Here is a 15,576-nt window from a genome sequence, read left to right as displayed (position 1 = left end):
TCAAATAAAAAAGGTTGAAATAAGTAGGTTGAGACAGAAGTATGTATGTACTGTACAATTTATTTGTGATTTCAGCCTTGGCGAGGGTTTAACAGCAGTGGTTCACATCATCCAGCAGCCTCTGTTAGACTTGCTATTAAATCACTGTGTGGGTTTGTTTTATAAAGAATATGATCTGCAGTTGTTTGTCTGCAACCTCAAAAGTTTGAGTTAAAAAATGATTGATCATTACAAGTGCAGTACAGTACATTTGTTCATTACTGTAAACCATGATTAGATTTTGATACACTTTACCAAAGCCAAATGATCTGCCACCTCAAGGGCTGTTGGAAGCTCAGAGGGTCTTTGGTCTCTGGGGCAGACACAGATTATAATACGCAGTCTGGTCCCAAAACTCTGGTCCTTTCCAGCCACACCAGCCCTGCCAAAGATCAAACAATCAACAGAGATCAGGGTCGTACATGAAAGCAGAAAGAACATGCACACAGTGTAGCTGGTGATGGAGGCTACCTTGTCTGTGATAACCTGCAGGTCCTCTCCTCCTGTGTAATGTGGATCCAGGATGAGAAAGCGGATCTGTCCAGTGGTCTCACTCCACGACACACCCAGGATAGTGTGAGCCAACACTCCACCTCCTGTGACGTAAAGCTCATTAAATGCTGACAGCTGGAATAAGAGTGTGTTTGGCTATAGGGAGTGCCACTGCTGTTGCCTCATTTTGCTCCCCAATGCTTGTTAATCAGTACATTCAGTAAGTAAACTTTTATTTATGTAAACATTTTCAAGGCATTGCATTAGAATGAATACAGGTACATTGGCAAAAGAGAGGACATTTACATAGAAATAAATAACAAAGCTCACCAATCATAATAGGAGTTCCTTCAGTAAGGAAGTGGTTTGCCAGTTCTCTGCCTTTTGCTCCCAGGTCAGATCCCTGACTGAAGAGTACACATGTCTGTCAGATAAGTCCAACACTCCACACACACACACAACACTTCATCATCATCATCATCATGTGTCATATAATGTTCCATCTGCACCTGCTCATACACAACTCACCTCACAAACATGATCTTGGAGGTGACTCCTAGCAGCTGGTCGAGAACGACCTGAACCTCAATGGATCCAATCCACTGGCGTGACCCCACAAAGGAAGACTGTTTATCTCCAACGTCCACTAAAGCCTGGAGAAGAGTGACCCAAATACAAACAGGTGTCTTCAAACTGCATTTGTTTCTGAATCCCAAAGGCAGACTTGGGAATGTATTGTGCTGGGTGATGCTTGCAGCCCCCACCTGCTGGATCTCCTTGTGAGTGGGCACAGGCTGCTCCACGTAGCCTTGCTGCTGGAACCAGGAGCAGATGGTCTGAAGGGAGCGATAAGCGCACCCCCAGCCGTTGTCGTCCATACGGTCCTGCATGTAGTGATGGTAGCTGTAGATCCCCTGAACCAAGTAGACCTGAACAGAGGAAAAGGCTCAAACCTCACGGAACATCTCAGAAAACGAAGTTTATGAAGCAGATTTGTTTTCCAATAACTCCACCTTGCCATTTTCCACAGTGGGATGTGTCAGGACCAGGTGAGGGTTTCGGAGGTAGCCATCTTTGTAGGGTTCATTGGGAAAGTGATAAGCGTTGGCTCGTCTAAAATAGGGCCTGTCATCTGGCAGCTCAAACCTCTGATGTAATTCCTACCCAACCAAAGAGAAAACACTTAATGAATCAAGTGTAAAGCAAAACTCTCCAATTCTTCTCATTTAAATAGCTGCTGCCTTGTTGGAGATTCTGTTGGGTTTGTTCATTGTCCGATCCTACCTTGCGTTGGCTCTCCAGTTCCTTGTCAGGCACTCCTGTTGGGTAAACCACCGTCACCAGTCCTTTCTGCTCTGGGAGGAGGAAGTGGAGCGGTTCAGGGAGCAGCAGCGAGGTTTCCTTCATGTGCTGGAGGGTCATCTCCTCCATGTCGCAAAGCTGCTGGATCAGCGCCTCCAATAGGCGTTCACAAGCACTACAACACACATTTTTGACGGAGACATAGATTGAAATGGGGAGTTTAGTCAGTGAAGTGGAATGCAATCTGCTGAGGCGCGACGTCACCTACACTTTGATTGAATCATTGCTGCCAGCGTGGACGACACAATCCATGGGGAGAGCTGCAGACAGGAAGTGGGATTTCTGGACTGTTCTACAGAGTATGGGTGCTGGTTGGGGACCCGGCTTTGTCACCTCCATCATCAAGCGAAGGTTTACAACGTTCTATAAACAAATGTATGCACTCCATAAAGTAGGCGGCGATAAGAATTACTGCTAACATGCAAATCTAAATCTCTCCATCCAACTTGACACAGTTCCGTCGAGATTATATAACAGTTTCATAGAAGTTTTTTTTTTCTGTCCACAGCTGATATGATGTCATCACCTGAGGTACATTATGTTCTAGCTATATTCCATGTGTGGGACGAGGTGAAGGTCTGAGGCGGCCATATTAGGAAAGTAGGTTGGGTTGTGAACTAGGTCAAGGCTTATTACAGTCAGCAGCCATAGAGTGTGTGTGTGTGTGTGTGTGTGTGTGCATGTATGCATGTGTGAGAGAAGGTCCATCGTTTGCCCTTCACAAATTAGAGCCGACATTCATAGAAGAACAATCATCTCCACTCACCACTACTGAGCTCCTTTTGTTTTTCTTTTTTGCAGATCTTTTGCCAACATACTCTTCTTCATCTGTCCTATAATGAACAAAACATTTACACATTACAATTTAACTAACAAAAAGAGACATTTTGTCATGCAACAATAAAAAGACATAAACCAGACTTTACTTTATCCAGCGTTGTAGATCTTCACACAGTGTATCTGGAGATATTTCTTCAGGAATTGCATGAACACCTTTGTTGGGCCAGATGATGACCGCACTGTTGCAGACCGCCAGGACAAAGGATTCAGATTTCACTTGGGAACGAAGGTTCTCAAATGTTCTGGAGATTACCGGATGCATAAGCAGTGCTAAAAGACAACAGATATGTATATTGCTGCTTTAGCAACTCTACAGGAGACATACAGGAGGAAAATAGATCATATTGCAATTAAAGGCTTGAAAAATCCGGCATGAGTCTGGTTCCAACAAGAAGGGAACAGCAATGAGAGTGAACCTATGTCAGAAAAAACTGTTGCCTCTTTGGATCCCATTAATACCCCAGAAATCTGAATTTATGTCCCCCTTCGTTCATGACATGTAACTAATCAAAGGGTCCATGAACGTACCATCTGTGCTGGGCAGGAGACATCGGAGCTGCAAAGGCCCTCTGACACGAATGATGGTCCCAGTGTCGGAGGGATTGGAGTCAACGACAACCTGTAACAACACAACTCAAATCAGCAGCTGGTTCGCCTGTCACCACGGTAACATCCATCAGTGCTGACAGCTAAGGCTAACAGGGCAATTAGGTCTCAATCTCTAGCGGCAGAGACTCTCTCATGTCCGCCAGCGTGCTGGACTGAGAGCGAGCTGATCAGAGAGCGAAGCTAAACAGAGAACGAAAGCAACATTTCCATTTAACGAGGGCGTAAACTCACCATGGTGGTGGCAAACACTAAGGGCAGCTATGCTAAGCTATCAGCTGCGCAAGCCACCATGTCTGTTGTGGAGAAATTCAACGTGTCTTTTGCTGCCGGTCCTCGTTGGACAATATTGACCCCGCCCACTTTTGATGCATTCAGGAAACCTCGTAATTTATATATGTAAACAATTTATTTTAGAGTAATAATACACCGATGGGGCTTTCACAGAGACAGAATCTGTCGGTATGTGGGATTGCTGGAATAACAGGTGTGTGCATAATATTATATTTATAGATTTAGGTATTTCACAACCCCACAAATTCTGCTGTCATTTTGCTACTTTACGTTACATTGAATAAACAGAGCGTCTTTACTGTATGTGTAAAAACATCATTTTTACCAAGTCATATTTTGTGCATTTCAGATCATATCATCGATCTTGATGTTGCTTTTTGTTTGTTGAAATGTTCCCAGATGTGTTTATTTTGATGCAATACCGTTTGATAGATGTTACTGGGAATGCACAGTGAACTGAAAAGGGTCAGCATGGATTGGTTTGTTTTGCGATTGAAAACATTTGTGAATGGAGACATCTGTTTTTGCAAATGAGCTCTTAATGACTTTAAAATTACATTAAAGGAGTCGTTGAGCTGAAATACATTTTGGGGCATCCTGGTCATCCACCATGTCAACAAACAATCTTTGTGGGAAATCATCGTTATAGCTGTATTACACAGGCAGCATGTACAGAGAAGTTTTGGTCTTGGGTAATGATTCACAAGCGAGATCACATATGACTTTAAAAGAAACACAGCGCTGCTCTTTTTTGCTCCATTATCATGACATTTTAAGATGAGATAAGATACACCTAGACTGAGGTACATCTTATCTTGACAGACCACCTTCTATTTTTTTTATCATATCAAAAAAAGGAGAAACACTTAAGATGGAAATGTATTCATATTTTTTTTTTTTACAATAACATAAAAAAGGGCATTAGAGCACATACTGTACCTCTACCAAGGTAGTTTCCACTAGATGCTGATTACAATGTTGATGATGTGTCAGAAATTGTAATGCATAGTGACACAAAACAATAAAGGTTGTTTAATGCATATTTTCTATGTTTGTTTGTCATAGATCTATTTGAACCTAGTAAATATAGCAATAAAAAAGGTGAGCATTTGTGATTAATGAAAAATAAACATGCATATCATTTCACAAAATTCAGGAAATTACTGTAGCCAAATCAATTGTTTTGATTGCAAAAATCACACAAAAAATCGTGAAATCCTGCAGTTTCTTTTAAAGTTGATGTGGGTTCTATACAAGGCTTCTGTCCAATAATTCCAGCATCTATGCATCGCCAGGTCATCTATCAAATGCAACATTTGAAAACATGTTTGAAATGTTTTATATTCAGATCTTTGTGTTCTGCAAATTCGACACACAAAACGAATTACAGGAATAAAGCATGCAGGATGAGTGTGACTAGTAAGAAAAAATAGGAAGCGAATTGTGAAAGCCATTGCTGTGGCACATTATCTTGTTGCCTCAGGGCAGTGCATGGCAGCCATGCATGTTAGCCCAGGCAGGCTGAGTGGACACAGCGTTAGCTCTGCTGGGAGGTAAATACAGCAAACTGTGATCACACATAGCACAGATCACCAACAAAGCACATCAGATTTTAACCACTTTGAAGTTAAATTATGTTGCTTTTCATCATCTTCATCAAACGCTGCACTTGTATGAAGAACACCAATGAGAAAACCGCAGGCATCCACCTTCCCCCTAATTAAGCCTCAATGTTTTAGAGCATAAAAGGGTTGAGATTAGAGCCTTTGTGGGTCATGAAAAGCGACATGCTCTCTAGGTCGTTGTCTGCTCAAGGGTGTTGCTGAATAATCTAGAGGAGCATACTGTAGATACAAATAAATTAAAGAATCAGGAAAATCTCCATTTCCTTTCCCTTTATTGTATTGTATTGTATTGTATTGTATTTTTCTTTTCTGTCATCAAATACCTCCCCAGATTCCCATGTAGCCTGGATGAGGACTTCAGAAGCCTCCAGTTTAGATGAGCCAACGCATCTGACCTGTCTTAAGGATCTCTCCTTTCTGAGGATGCAGGTCCTAAGGCATTACTAATGCCATCATTATGAAGGCAATATCTAAACTATGCTATAGTTTCCTCATTTTATAATTTTTTAGTGGATACAGAACAAACAGCTCTACCTCCAGTGTGGGTGCTTGCTCCTCATTCTGTTTGACCGATGCTGTGTTGTCCTTCTCCTCTTCATTTCTGGGAGCACACATTTGTTACAGGACATCTTAAAACATTAGGCCACGATTACATTTTAAGTAAATTCATTACCTCATCTTGGCACAGAACATTAATAGTATGTTGTACAGGTAATCATCACAAAGAGGTTGTTAATGCCAGTGCAGCTGGTGTTTAATCCTCTGGGTTCTGGTGAGAGGCCGCAACAACAGCTGTCACTGCTGTGATAGCAGATCTGTCACTGAGACCTGAGAATAGCCTGCATGATGGGCTTCAAGACAAAGCTGCATTTGCTTTTGCTTGTAAATAACTGATGGAGGTAAACCTGGCTGCGTATGCATGACGCAGACTCAAGTAGCTCATTGAAGACGTGATTACAAGCTGCACTTTGATGTAGTGACATTTATTTCAGTGTCAGTTTCAATGGATGTGCTTTCCATATGGAACACTCAATCAGATGTGGAGTGCGTGTGTGCGCAGAGATCCTTATCGTAGATTTCATTACTTTGAGGTATTATTTATAGACAACCATTCAAACTGCATGTTCTGCGTGACCACTAGGTTACCACTAGATGGTAACAGAGACTAACAACAGTAGAGTCAGATGCAGGTTATACTGTATTATAATACATCAACATGCACATGTACATACACACACACAATACATGGATTTTACAAAGACAATTCACATTCACACGTTCAATATTGTCTTAATTTTAAATGACATTTGGAAGATGACTCACATTTCCTAATTCACAACACACTACGCAATTTGTCACAACAGAATCACCTGCAGGTAAGCAGCGTTGTGTAATCGTGCCTCACTAAAAAGCCCTGTGATACTGTGGCTTTTGTCCTTCTTCCTGTAGTTGAATTGGAAACCACTTTGGACATCAGTGTGAATGTAAGTCATGTGTTACACCTGTTTTGGCCAGTGCATGCTGGGATTGACTCCAGCCCCCAGCACTCCTGTGGAGATTAAACAGGTAATGGGTCATTGGATGGATGGAACACAGCGTGCACAACAGCTCGCACAAATATGCTGTTTGTTTGCTCAGTGAGAGAGATGAGAAGTGTATGACTGAAGCACCTCATAACGTATCTCACTCCTCACCTCGCCGATGCCTCATTTTTGTCTAACCAATTAACACTTTGTTATTCTGTTGTAGACATATTCTGTTACTGATCCTTAAAAGAGCCAAGGCAAGCAGCTGCTTGGGTGTTATCTTAAGACAGATGTGTGAACTGTTAGATGACAATGTGTTTCATTGATCAAGCTCTGGAGTGGATTTGTTATGTGGACGAATGAAAGGAGCCATTTCACATGAAACAAAGGCAACGCTCTCTAACCTCGACAAGGTCAATGGAATGTAGATAGAAATATATTTTAGGCATATTTTGTAACAGTATAACAAATGGTTTCCTCCAGTCTTGCAGAACATTTGGATTCATGTCATGTATCCCACACAGACTCTGTTTGTGTGTCTGTGATGGGTGACAGAGGAATGTGTGTGGACAGGGTGTGTGTGAAAGAGTGTTACTACGACAACTACTACTACTACTACTACAAGCACTAAACATAGTAATAATATTAGTCATACCAATCATAATAATAATCGGTCGACCGGAAGTCCATCATATATGAAGCACACTCACACAGACACACGTTTAGCCCAGATATGATCATAAGGGACACGTCGTGAAAGGGAGACAAATGCCACATAAAGGGACTCACTCCAGTCGATGGTCTGATAAAAACATCCATTGCATGCGAGTAGTCGCCTGGAAAGAATGTTTCATTCTGCAGCTGATAGGTTGTTCGGTTATACCAGCCCCGCTTGCGCCCGGATTGGCCAATTGCTCCCCTTTCTGCAGCCTCTCATTGGCTTTTGGTAATGATAGTTCTCTGTCATCATTTGCACATGCAGTGTTCAATGAATATTGTATGTGCTCTCTGGCTCTGGTGCTGATCATTTGAAAGAGCGGGTCGCAGGGAGGAAGGTAAACCCCGGACAGGGCGCGCAGCAGATGATGGAATGTTTCCCAGACGCCGCCGCAGCGCCTCCACTCGCACCTAGATAAGAGGATTCCGGCGCCAAGATGTTCTGCACGAAGCTGAAAGATCTGAAGCTGTCTGGTGAATGCCCGTTTGCCAGCATCGCCACTAAAGAGCCCGGAGACTTTGAGGAGCGCTTGAGTGACGCCGCGGACAGATCGCCGGTTTCCAGGGACGTTCACGGCAAAGCAAGCGGGGATGTACCGCGACAGAAAACAAGCCGAGCCAAAGTTAACCTTCACACACTTGGGGAGAGCGTCCGGAAATTGGCACGCCCCGAGGTGAGTTTATAAATAGATTCATTATTCAGACGAGGTTTTTAAATACTATGCTCTAAAAGAACATGACATCTCGTCTCAGCACTGGTTAGTCTCGTCTGGCTGCGTTTAGTCAGACATGTTTACCTACTGGAGATCAAATGACATATAGATCCACAAATACAGATCTTTGTCCCCCTGTGACCCCCCAGTGTTTGTTTTAAATAGGTGATTCAGCAATAAAAGTGTTTTTTGTCTTTGTAAAACATGTCGCCTATAACTTGCTGGACACTTTGTCGTGCAGTTTGAAAGGCTGCACGCTGCCCTCCAACGAGTGATGAGGCGATCATCAGAGCACAGCGGGGACACGGAGAGGTGAGACACGCTTTATTCCACATCTGGAACAGCTGCCACACACTAATCCGCCTCTTCTGCAAACATTACTGGTGCTGCTGCTCAGCTGCACATATGCGTCTATGTAAATCCCTCACTGCTACTCTCATTAATGACATGAATGTGACCCAACTCCAGCTCTATTTACCTTTATATTGTGTAGAAAAAATGTCATGGAAATCGTATCATCACACAGCCAATGATATTTTATACATCTTTATGATCAACTTATTATATATCTTGACACACATACACACACATGCACACACAGTATACATTCCAATGATTGCTGTGGCCACTGAACAATACAAATTGGCTCAATTGAGCATTTATGCATGACATTTGTGCTTTCCAGTCCAGTGATGTGCTGTGCAGACTTTCAAGATTGCAGTGATAAACCAGGGCATTTGGTGGAGATGATGAACGCTCACTCAAGCAAAACAGGTAATTTCAATTCTTAAAGTCACGCATGCCCATGTTTTTCTACCTTCTGTAGTTATTTTAAGGTGTTTCGTCCTTTCATCTGCATTTTTGTCCCTTCATGTATCCATCAGCAATCCCATTGGACGCTCTGAAAGTTTCACTGGGCGAGGAGCTCTTCAGAATGTGTTACGAGGAGGACGGACACATTTTGCGGGTGGTGGGGGGAGCTCTTCACGACTTCCTCAACAGCTTCAATGTCTTGTTGAAACAGAGCAGCACCCTGCCCAACCCGGACCGGGAGGATTGTGTAAACGAACCCTCGGTGCTGTGCTTAGACAAGGATCCGGGTCTGCTTACTGTCTATTTCTTCAACCCTTACCCGGCCACTGAGCTCTTCTTCCCAGGAGTCATCAAAGCCGCTGCCCGCTTGCTGTATTTCACCACTGTGGATGTGTTGTTGGACCCCGTTGGTGTTAAAGACAGTATCTTACAGTCCAGCCCACAGCCCAGTCTTCTGTACACAGTAGCAGTAAAGGACGCTAAAAACCTGAGCCCCAGTCCCCTCAGGGCCACGTCAGCCGGGACCCTTCCTACCTCTCTATTTTCCACTATCTTCCCTTTCCATCTGATCTTGGACCAGGACTTGGTCTTGGTGCAGATAGGTCACGGGCTTAGAAAGAGACTATCCAGGAAGGACGGACTGAGGAGAACTGTGACCTTCCAAGAACATTTCTCTATCGTGTCGCCCCAAATCAAATGCACCTTCCAGGGTATTCTGACCATGCTGAACACACAGTTTATCATTCGGATCAAGCATGGAGTTTCCACTACTGAAAACACAGGGAAGGTATGTGAATGTATCTCTAAGCTATAACTGCAAAACTGACATCAATGACTAATGAGGCATTAAAGGTCTTCCAGTCATTTCTTGATATTATATTAAGTAAGAGAAGAAACGCCAGGCTTTTAATAAGCAGGAGCTGGGTTATTAGTGGCATTGAAAGCCTGAGGTAGAGATCAACATTAAACCCCCAGAGGAGATTACAAGCAAATGTCAAACCATTTTATTCATCAAAACCACAACGGCGCTTGTGCTATTTATGTAAGAGTGCACAGCAATTGGTCACTATGACAAGAAAAAAAGTATCAGCGAGTAGACAATGAATGAATAATGACGTTCAATCAGGGAGGTTTCCACTTACAACACCAGTCTGTAAGTGGCAGGCCAAATCAAACTGCATTTAGTCAATGAGCATCACACAACGTGCAGGCTGGTGTCAGGTTGCCTCTCTGTGGTTGCGCGGCCAAAGGGGTCGATGCTGTTAATCGGAGACATAAACAATATTAATGAGATGACAAGTCCATTTAGCATGAACATGGCTGTGCTGCTTAAACATGTAACCATTACCGTAAAATTAAGCTTGACACACATTTTCTACATAATTTACTGATTTTTAAGGGGGACAAGGTGCAAGGTTGTTGTGACATATAATAACCCTTCAAGCAAAGAAATGTCCTTTCTTTCTCCTATTTGCTTTTTATTTACTTTTAACTGCTGATAGGATAACGCCCATGCAAATCACACGCTGGTTTACATTCCAGTGTATGTTCTTCCGTGGGGCTACATTTCTGTTTATGTCTTTAGCATGTCTTGTTAAACAAACTATTGCACAGGCCTGATTCCAAGACTCCAGTAAGAAAATAACTCTTCTTTCTTCCTCAGTGAAGAAATTGTGAAAAACTGTAGTATCATGAGACTACAAATTAAAATGATCAATCTATTCTAGTTCAAACGTAGGCACATGCTCTTTGCATTTGACACTTAAAACCTAAGCAATGTATTTTTCTCATCCACCTATTCTTCCTTTCAGCTTATGGACCTTAAAGGTCAGATGATCTATGTTTCCGAGTCCAATGTTATCTTGTTCCTGGGCTCTCCATGTGTGGATAAGCTGGAGGAGCTAACTGGCCGGGGCCTCTACTTGTCAGACATCCCCATCCACAACGCTCTGCGTGATGTGGTACTGGTTGGAGAACAGGCCAAAGCCCAGGATGGTTTGAAGAAGCGACTGGGGAAGGCCAAAGCAGCCTTGGAGCATGCTCACCAAGCACTGGAGGAGGAGAAGAAGAAAACCGTGGACCTCCTGTTCTCCATCTTCCCTGGCACGGTGGCTCAGCAGCTGTGGCAGGGCCAAACGGTGCAGGCCAAGAAGTTTGACCATGTCACCATGCTCTTCTCTGACCTTGTGGGTTTCACTGCAGTGTGCTCTCGCTGCACCCCAATGCAAGTGATCACCATGCTCAATGAGTTATACACCAGGTTTGACCACCAGTGTGGAGAGCTTGATGTTTATAAGGTAAGTTAATAGATGCATTTTTAATTTGACTTAATATTTGCACAAAAGACTTAAAATGTAAACAAAACATTTGCATGTAGTCCCTCTTTCTCCTCATATTAGGTCCAGGAATATAAACAACACATAGAACAATGCTGAAACGGATTTAACACGGAACTGTCATTTTGTCTTCAATTTTCTGTCTTCAATAAATAGAATACCAGGCTAAAGACCTAAACATGGCCCTTTATCAAATTCTGATTCTAATGCAACTGTTGCTTATACATAAAACATTTAATATGATAACAATATGAGAAGTATGACATCATAGGTGACAAATTCAGAAAAAAACAGATATTCCTCCTATCGTGAGAGGATTGATAATTTATTGTGCTGTTCTTCAATTACTGGTGTAAAATTGATGAGATCGAAGATTTGAAAATCGGAACAAATTGAAAGAATGGCAGACATTTGTAGGATAGCCTGTGGCTGCAGCATGGTGTCTGCCAAACGCTCCTAATCTACAGGGAGGTTGGATAATGTAATCAGAGTGTCATGGAAGCATAACAGAGAGAGCAGCGTGTTTGACAAATATCTCGTAAAACACGAGGAAGTCAGAGGTTCCTTCAGGACCCTGTTTCCACTCTGCATGTATATGCCTAAAAATAGCTTCACTTTGTCTCTGCCACATAGCTGCTGAGTGCTCTCTGCTCCCCATTTACGCAAAAGAAGACAACACTTTTTTATTATGGCCGGGGATCAAGTGCTATTACAAGCTGGGATTTTATTACTCTGGCTTTTATTCTTTGCCTTCTAACGCAGTACCAACAGCAAATCAGATTGTAAAAGCATGTATCTCACTAACACAGCAGTGAATAGAGAAGATCAGTCTTCAGATCTGTCTTCAGTCTTAATGATAATGAAAAATACACCCTGAGCTTGAATCACGATGGTGGTGAGGTCATTGATTTTGGGTATAAGGGGCATAAATGCGAAAATGAATGATAAAAATGAACACATTTTTGTGTCTCAGAGTGTAAATCAGTGTCTCCATCATTGTTCATGTTCAGGTGGAGACCATTGGAGATGCTTACTGTGTCGCTGGTGGCTTACACAAGGAGAGTGAGACCCATGCTGTCCAGATTGCACTGATGGCCTTAAAGATGATGGAGCTTTCAGGTGAAGTTTTGACACCAACAGGTGATGCAATACAGGTGAGTGTCAAGCATTACATCATATACTCCACTTGTGCAACATGTATTCTTACGCAAAAAAGTAAGTTTGATATATGAAGGGTTCTCATTCAAAAAGAGATGTTTACCGCTGTAATAGTTGTCGTCAACAAGTGCAGTTAGGTGTGAGTCATCCTAAGAAATGTGCCTGTAAACTAGTTGTGTTTTTAATATTGATGTGTTGCTGCAATTACATCAGTGACTGAATAAATACATAATTCAAGTATGTGTGTTGTGCTTCAGCATTTTAATTTCGCAGATCTTTTTATGCAAATCGTGAGCCTAAAAAATAATTGGATATGAGATAATAAATGGAATCTTGTTCCACCGCAGAAATCATTTAGATGTTTTATAAAGATATACAGTCGACACTCAACGATATTAACCAATGTTCTGTTCGATAGACGGGATTCTGAGTGTATTTTGCTTATCTATTATCCATTATTTTTGAAGAATCTGCCTACCACACATGTCTCCACAGAGCTAAAAATATTTGTTACACTTAAGCACAATTTATTAACCTCTTCATCTCCATTGTCTTACTGGTTATTAATACAAAGGCATGTTGAGCAGCCAAGCACTGAGTTTTATGTTGGAGCTCAGCCCAGATCATTAAGTTTCATAACATTAAGAATATTTCATGCTGAAGTGCAGTCAGATATGAACAAAATGATTTGATTTAATGGTGCAGCCAAGAAAAGCAGGATTGGTTTGAAGGATTATCTTGATATAACCACTTGCTCCAGGATGAATAAGAATATAAATAAGAAATAAGTAAGATCATAGAAAATAAACAAGAAAATAAATACATAAGAAGTCTGATTCAATGTTGAATCCTGTGCATGTGTGTTCCAGATGCGTATCGGCCTCCATACTGGCTCAGTTTTGGCTGGTGTAGTTGGCGTGAGGATGCCACGTTATTGCCTTTTTGGCAACAATGTGACTATGGCCAACAAGTTTGAATCCTGTAGTCTACCAAGAAAAATCAACATCAGCCCCACAACTCACAGGTGAAGTAACACTGCAAGTCATTAATGTAGTTTTGTCATGATAATCTCAAACCTTTTCAAGTAAAAATAACAAAAGAAAGAAATATTAACCACCTTAAAATTCCAGTAGTCACATTTTGAAAGAGTTTTTGTTTCCATAAGTGATTATTCTAGAGGAAAAACATGTTTTTTTTCCACACAGGAAATCTAACTTATGGAATAGCACTAAGTCTCCCAGTGTGTCAAATAATTTGCCACTTTGTTTTTACAGTCTTGTTTTATTTGTGTGCTCTTGGTCCCAGATTACTCCAGGATCGTCCAGAGTTTGTCTTTGTTCCCAGGAGCCGACATGAGCTTCCGGCCAACTTCCCAGCAGAGATCCCTGGTGTTTGTTACTTTTTGGAAGCATCCTTCAAAACTCCACGTAACTCTGAAACGAAGTCAAGCTGCTCCAATGTCACAAACATAACAGCTGAAGAGACATAAACCCATCCGGTGAATACAGTGTGAAGACCTTGTATATTTGTTTTGGATTTTTCTGAATAGTTTTATTGGTATTGTCCCTTTGTAACACTCTTGCAGTTGCTCAGAGATGTCAATTTGTTGTCTGATATTTCAGTATTGTTTCTGTACAACCAATCATGTGTAGAGTTGAAGTGAAAATGAAATCTTTCATTTTTGCTTCATTTTCCCTTGAATATGGATCTTCTCTGTAAATTGCTGAAATCTGAAAAAAGAGAAAAACATTCAGTTCTGCCTATGTGATCGTATAAGAGGTGTGGAATCCAAAACAGAAAGAACGCGACAATTTATCTGAAGGTCATTTGTTGTCTTTAATTTTGCAGCTCTGTATTGGAATAAGAATAAGTCATCTTGCATAATGTAGACACGATGTATGGTACAGCAATACTTTCTGGATGTTGTCATGTTGCTAAATAGTGTGGTACAGTTTATCAAGACTGTGTTCCATTCACATCTGTCAAGAGTATTTTGACTGGGTGGAGACCTGCGACAGCACTTTGTCCTGATGATGAGGGAAAAATCATGTGACAAATAATGCAGAATAACAGAAGAAAAGGAGAGGAGTTGCTACATGGAATTAGTTTACCTCCCACCTTGACATGCCACGATTCACTCCTCCCTTTAGGTGCCTTACAGGAACTATAGGCAGAATCACAGATGTTCTATCCTTTTTTTAATCAATTTTATGTGAATAATACGCCATAATGATTTCCTCAGCTGCAAACCAGAAACATGAATTAAGGTTATACATTGATTTCAGGGTGGGTGGTTGCAACTTAGTATGTATTCTTAATAACATAAAATACCATATATTAGATTTCAGGCATTTTGATGCCACATTCTCATACTATTATTAATCCATATTTACTTTTTTGCCACTATACACATTTTTTTTCCATTATATACCATCATTACATTGTTTCCTAGCAATTCTTTCTTTTAATGTGGGAATAAGACACAACGAGAATGTTCTCCTATCACACGTTGTATTAATCATTTATGTAATAAAAGCAGAATAAATATTGATATTAACTGACTAGTCTGAAATTTATTATCTCTCTCTCTCTCTCTCTCTCTCTCCCTCTCTCTCTCTCTCTCTCTCTCTCTCTCCCTATCTATCTATCTATCTATCTATCTATCTATCTATCTATCTATCTATCTATCTATCTATCTATCTGTCTGTCTATCTATCTATCTATCTGTCTGTCTGTCTGTCTGTCTGCCTGCCTGCCTGCCTGCCTGCCTGCCTGCCTGCCTGCCTGCCTGCCTGCCTGCCTGCATGCATGCATGCATGTATGTATGTATGTATGTATGTATGTATGTATGTATGTATGTATGTGTATAAAGACGCGTATCCCACTGATGGAGACATAATTATAAATAGATAAATGAAGACACATATACATATACTAAAAAATAAAAATATGAATACAGTATATACATATGTATATATCTATACATACAGAGAGAGAGAGAGAGACAGAGGGAGAGAATGAGAGAGATATGATATACATACAACATATACATATA

The 15,576-nt window shown here is 41.3% G+C and overlaps 3 protein-coding genes across 3 annotated transcripts in view; 2 read left to right on the top strand and 1 right to left on the bottom strand.

Moving 5' to 3' along the window:
• The window catches only part of fabp2 (fatty acid binding protein 2, intestinal), a 154,088-nt gene that overhangs the window by 120,797 nt on the left and 17,715 nt on the right, over nt 1–15,576 (top strand). The gene's annotated exons all lie outside the window — the stretch shown is intronic.
• Nucleotides 41–3,674, bottom strand: ufsp2 (ufm1-specific peptidase 2). Its single transcript, XM_076148204.1, has 12 exons — nt 3,574–3,674; nt 3,262–3,352; nt 2,820–3,003; nt 2,660–2,726; nt 2,102–2,256; nt 1,816–2,008; nt 1,545–1,691; nt 1,296–1,460; nt 1,060–1,184; nt 862–938; nt 511–635; nt 41–421 (listed from the first exon to the last, which is right to left on the bottom strand). The coding sequence occupies exons 1-12, from the start codon at nt 3,574–3,576 to the stop codon at nt 335–337; spliced, it is 1,419 nt and encodes a 472-aa protein (XP_076004319.1). The 5' UTR covers nt 3,577–3,674; the 3' UTR covers nt 41–334.
• On the top strand, nt 7,829–15,018 carry gucy1a1 (guanylate cyclase 1 soluble subunit alpha 1). Its single transcript, XM_076148181.1, has 8 exons — nt 7,829–8,175; nt 8,456–8,526; nt 8,900–8,988; nt 9,099–9,814; nt 10,839–11,324; nt 12,374–12,517; nt 13,391–13,545; nt 13,827–15,018. Exons 1-8 carry the CDS (start codon nt 7,939–7,941, stop codon nt 14,008–14,010), a joined length of 2,082 nt encoding a protein of 693 aa, XP_076004296.1. The 5' UTR covers nt 7,829–7,938; the 3' UTR covers nt 14,011–15,018.

This window comes from Genypterus blacodes, unplaced genomic scaffold (assembly GCF_046128005.1).
Source record: "Genypterus blacodes isolate CSIRO-AG114 ecotype Tasmania unplaced genomic scaffold, CSIRO-AGI_Gbla_v1 ptg000039l_1, whole genome shotgun sequence".
Taxonomy (NCBI): Eukaryota; Metazoa; Chordata; class Actinopteri; order Ophidiiformes; family Ophidiidae; genus Genypterus; species Genypterus blacodes.
Note: the sequence above shows the minus strand (reverse complement) of the source record. Positions and strands in the feature narration are given on the sequence as shown.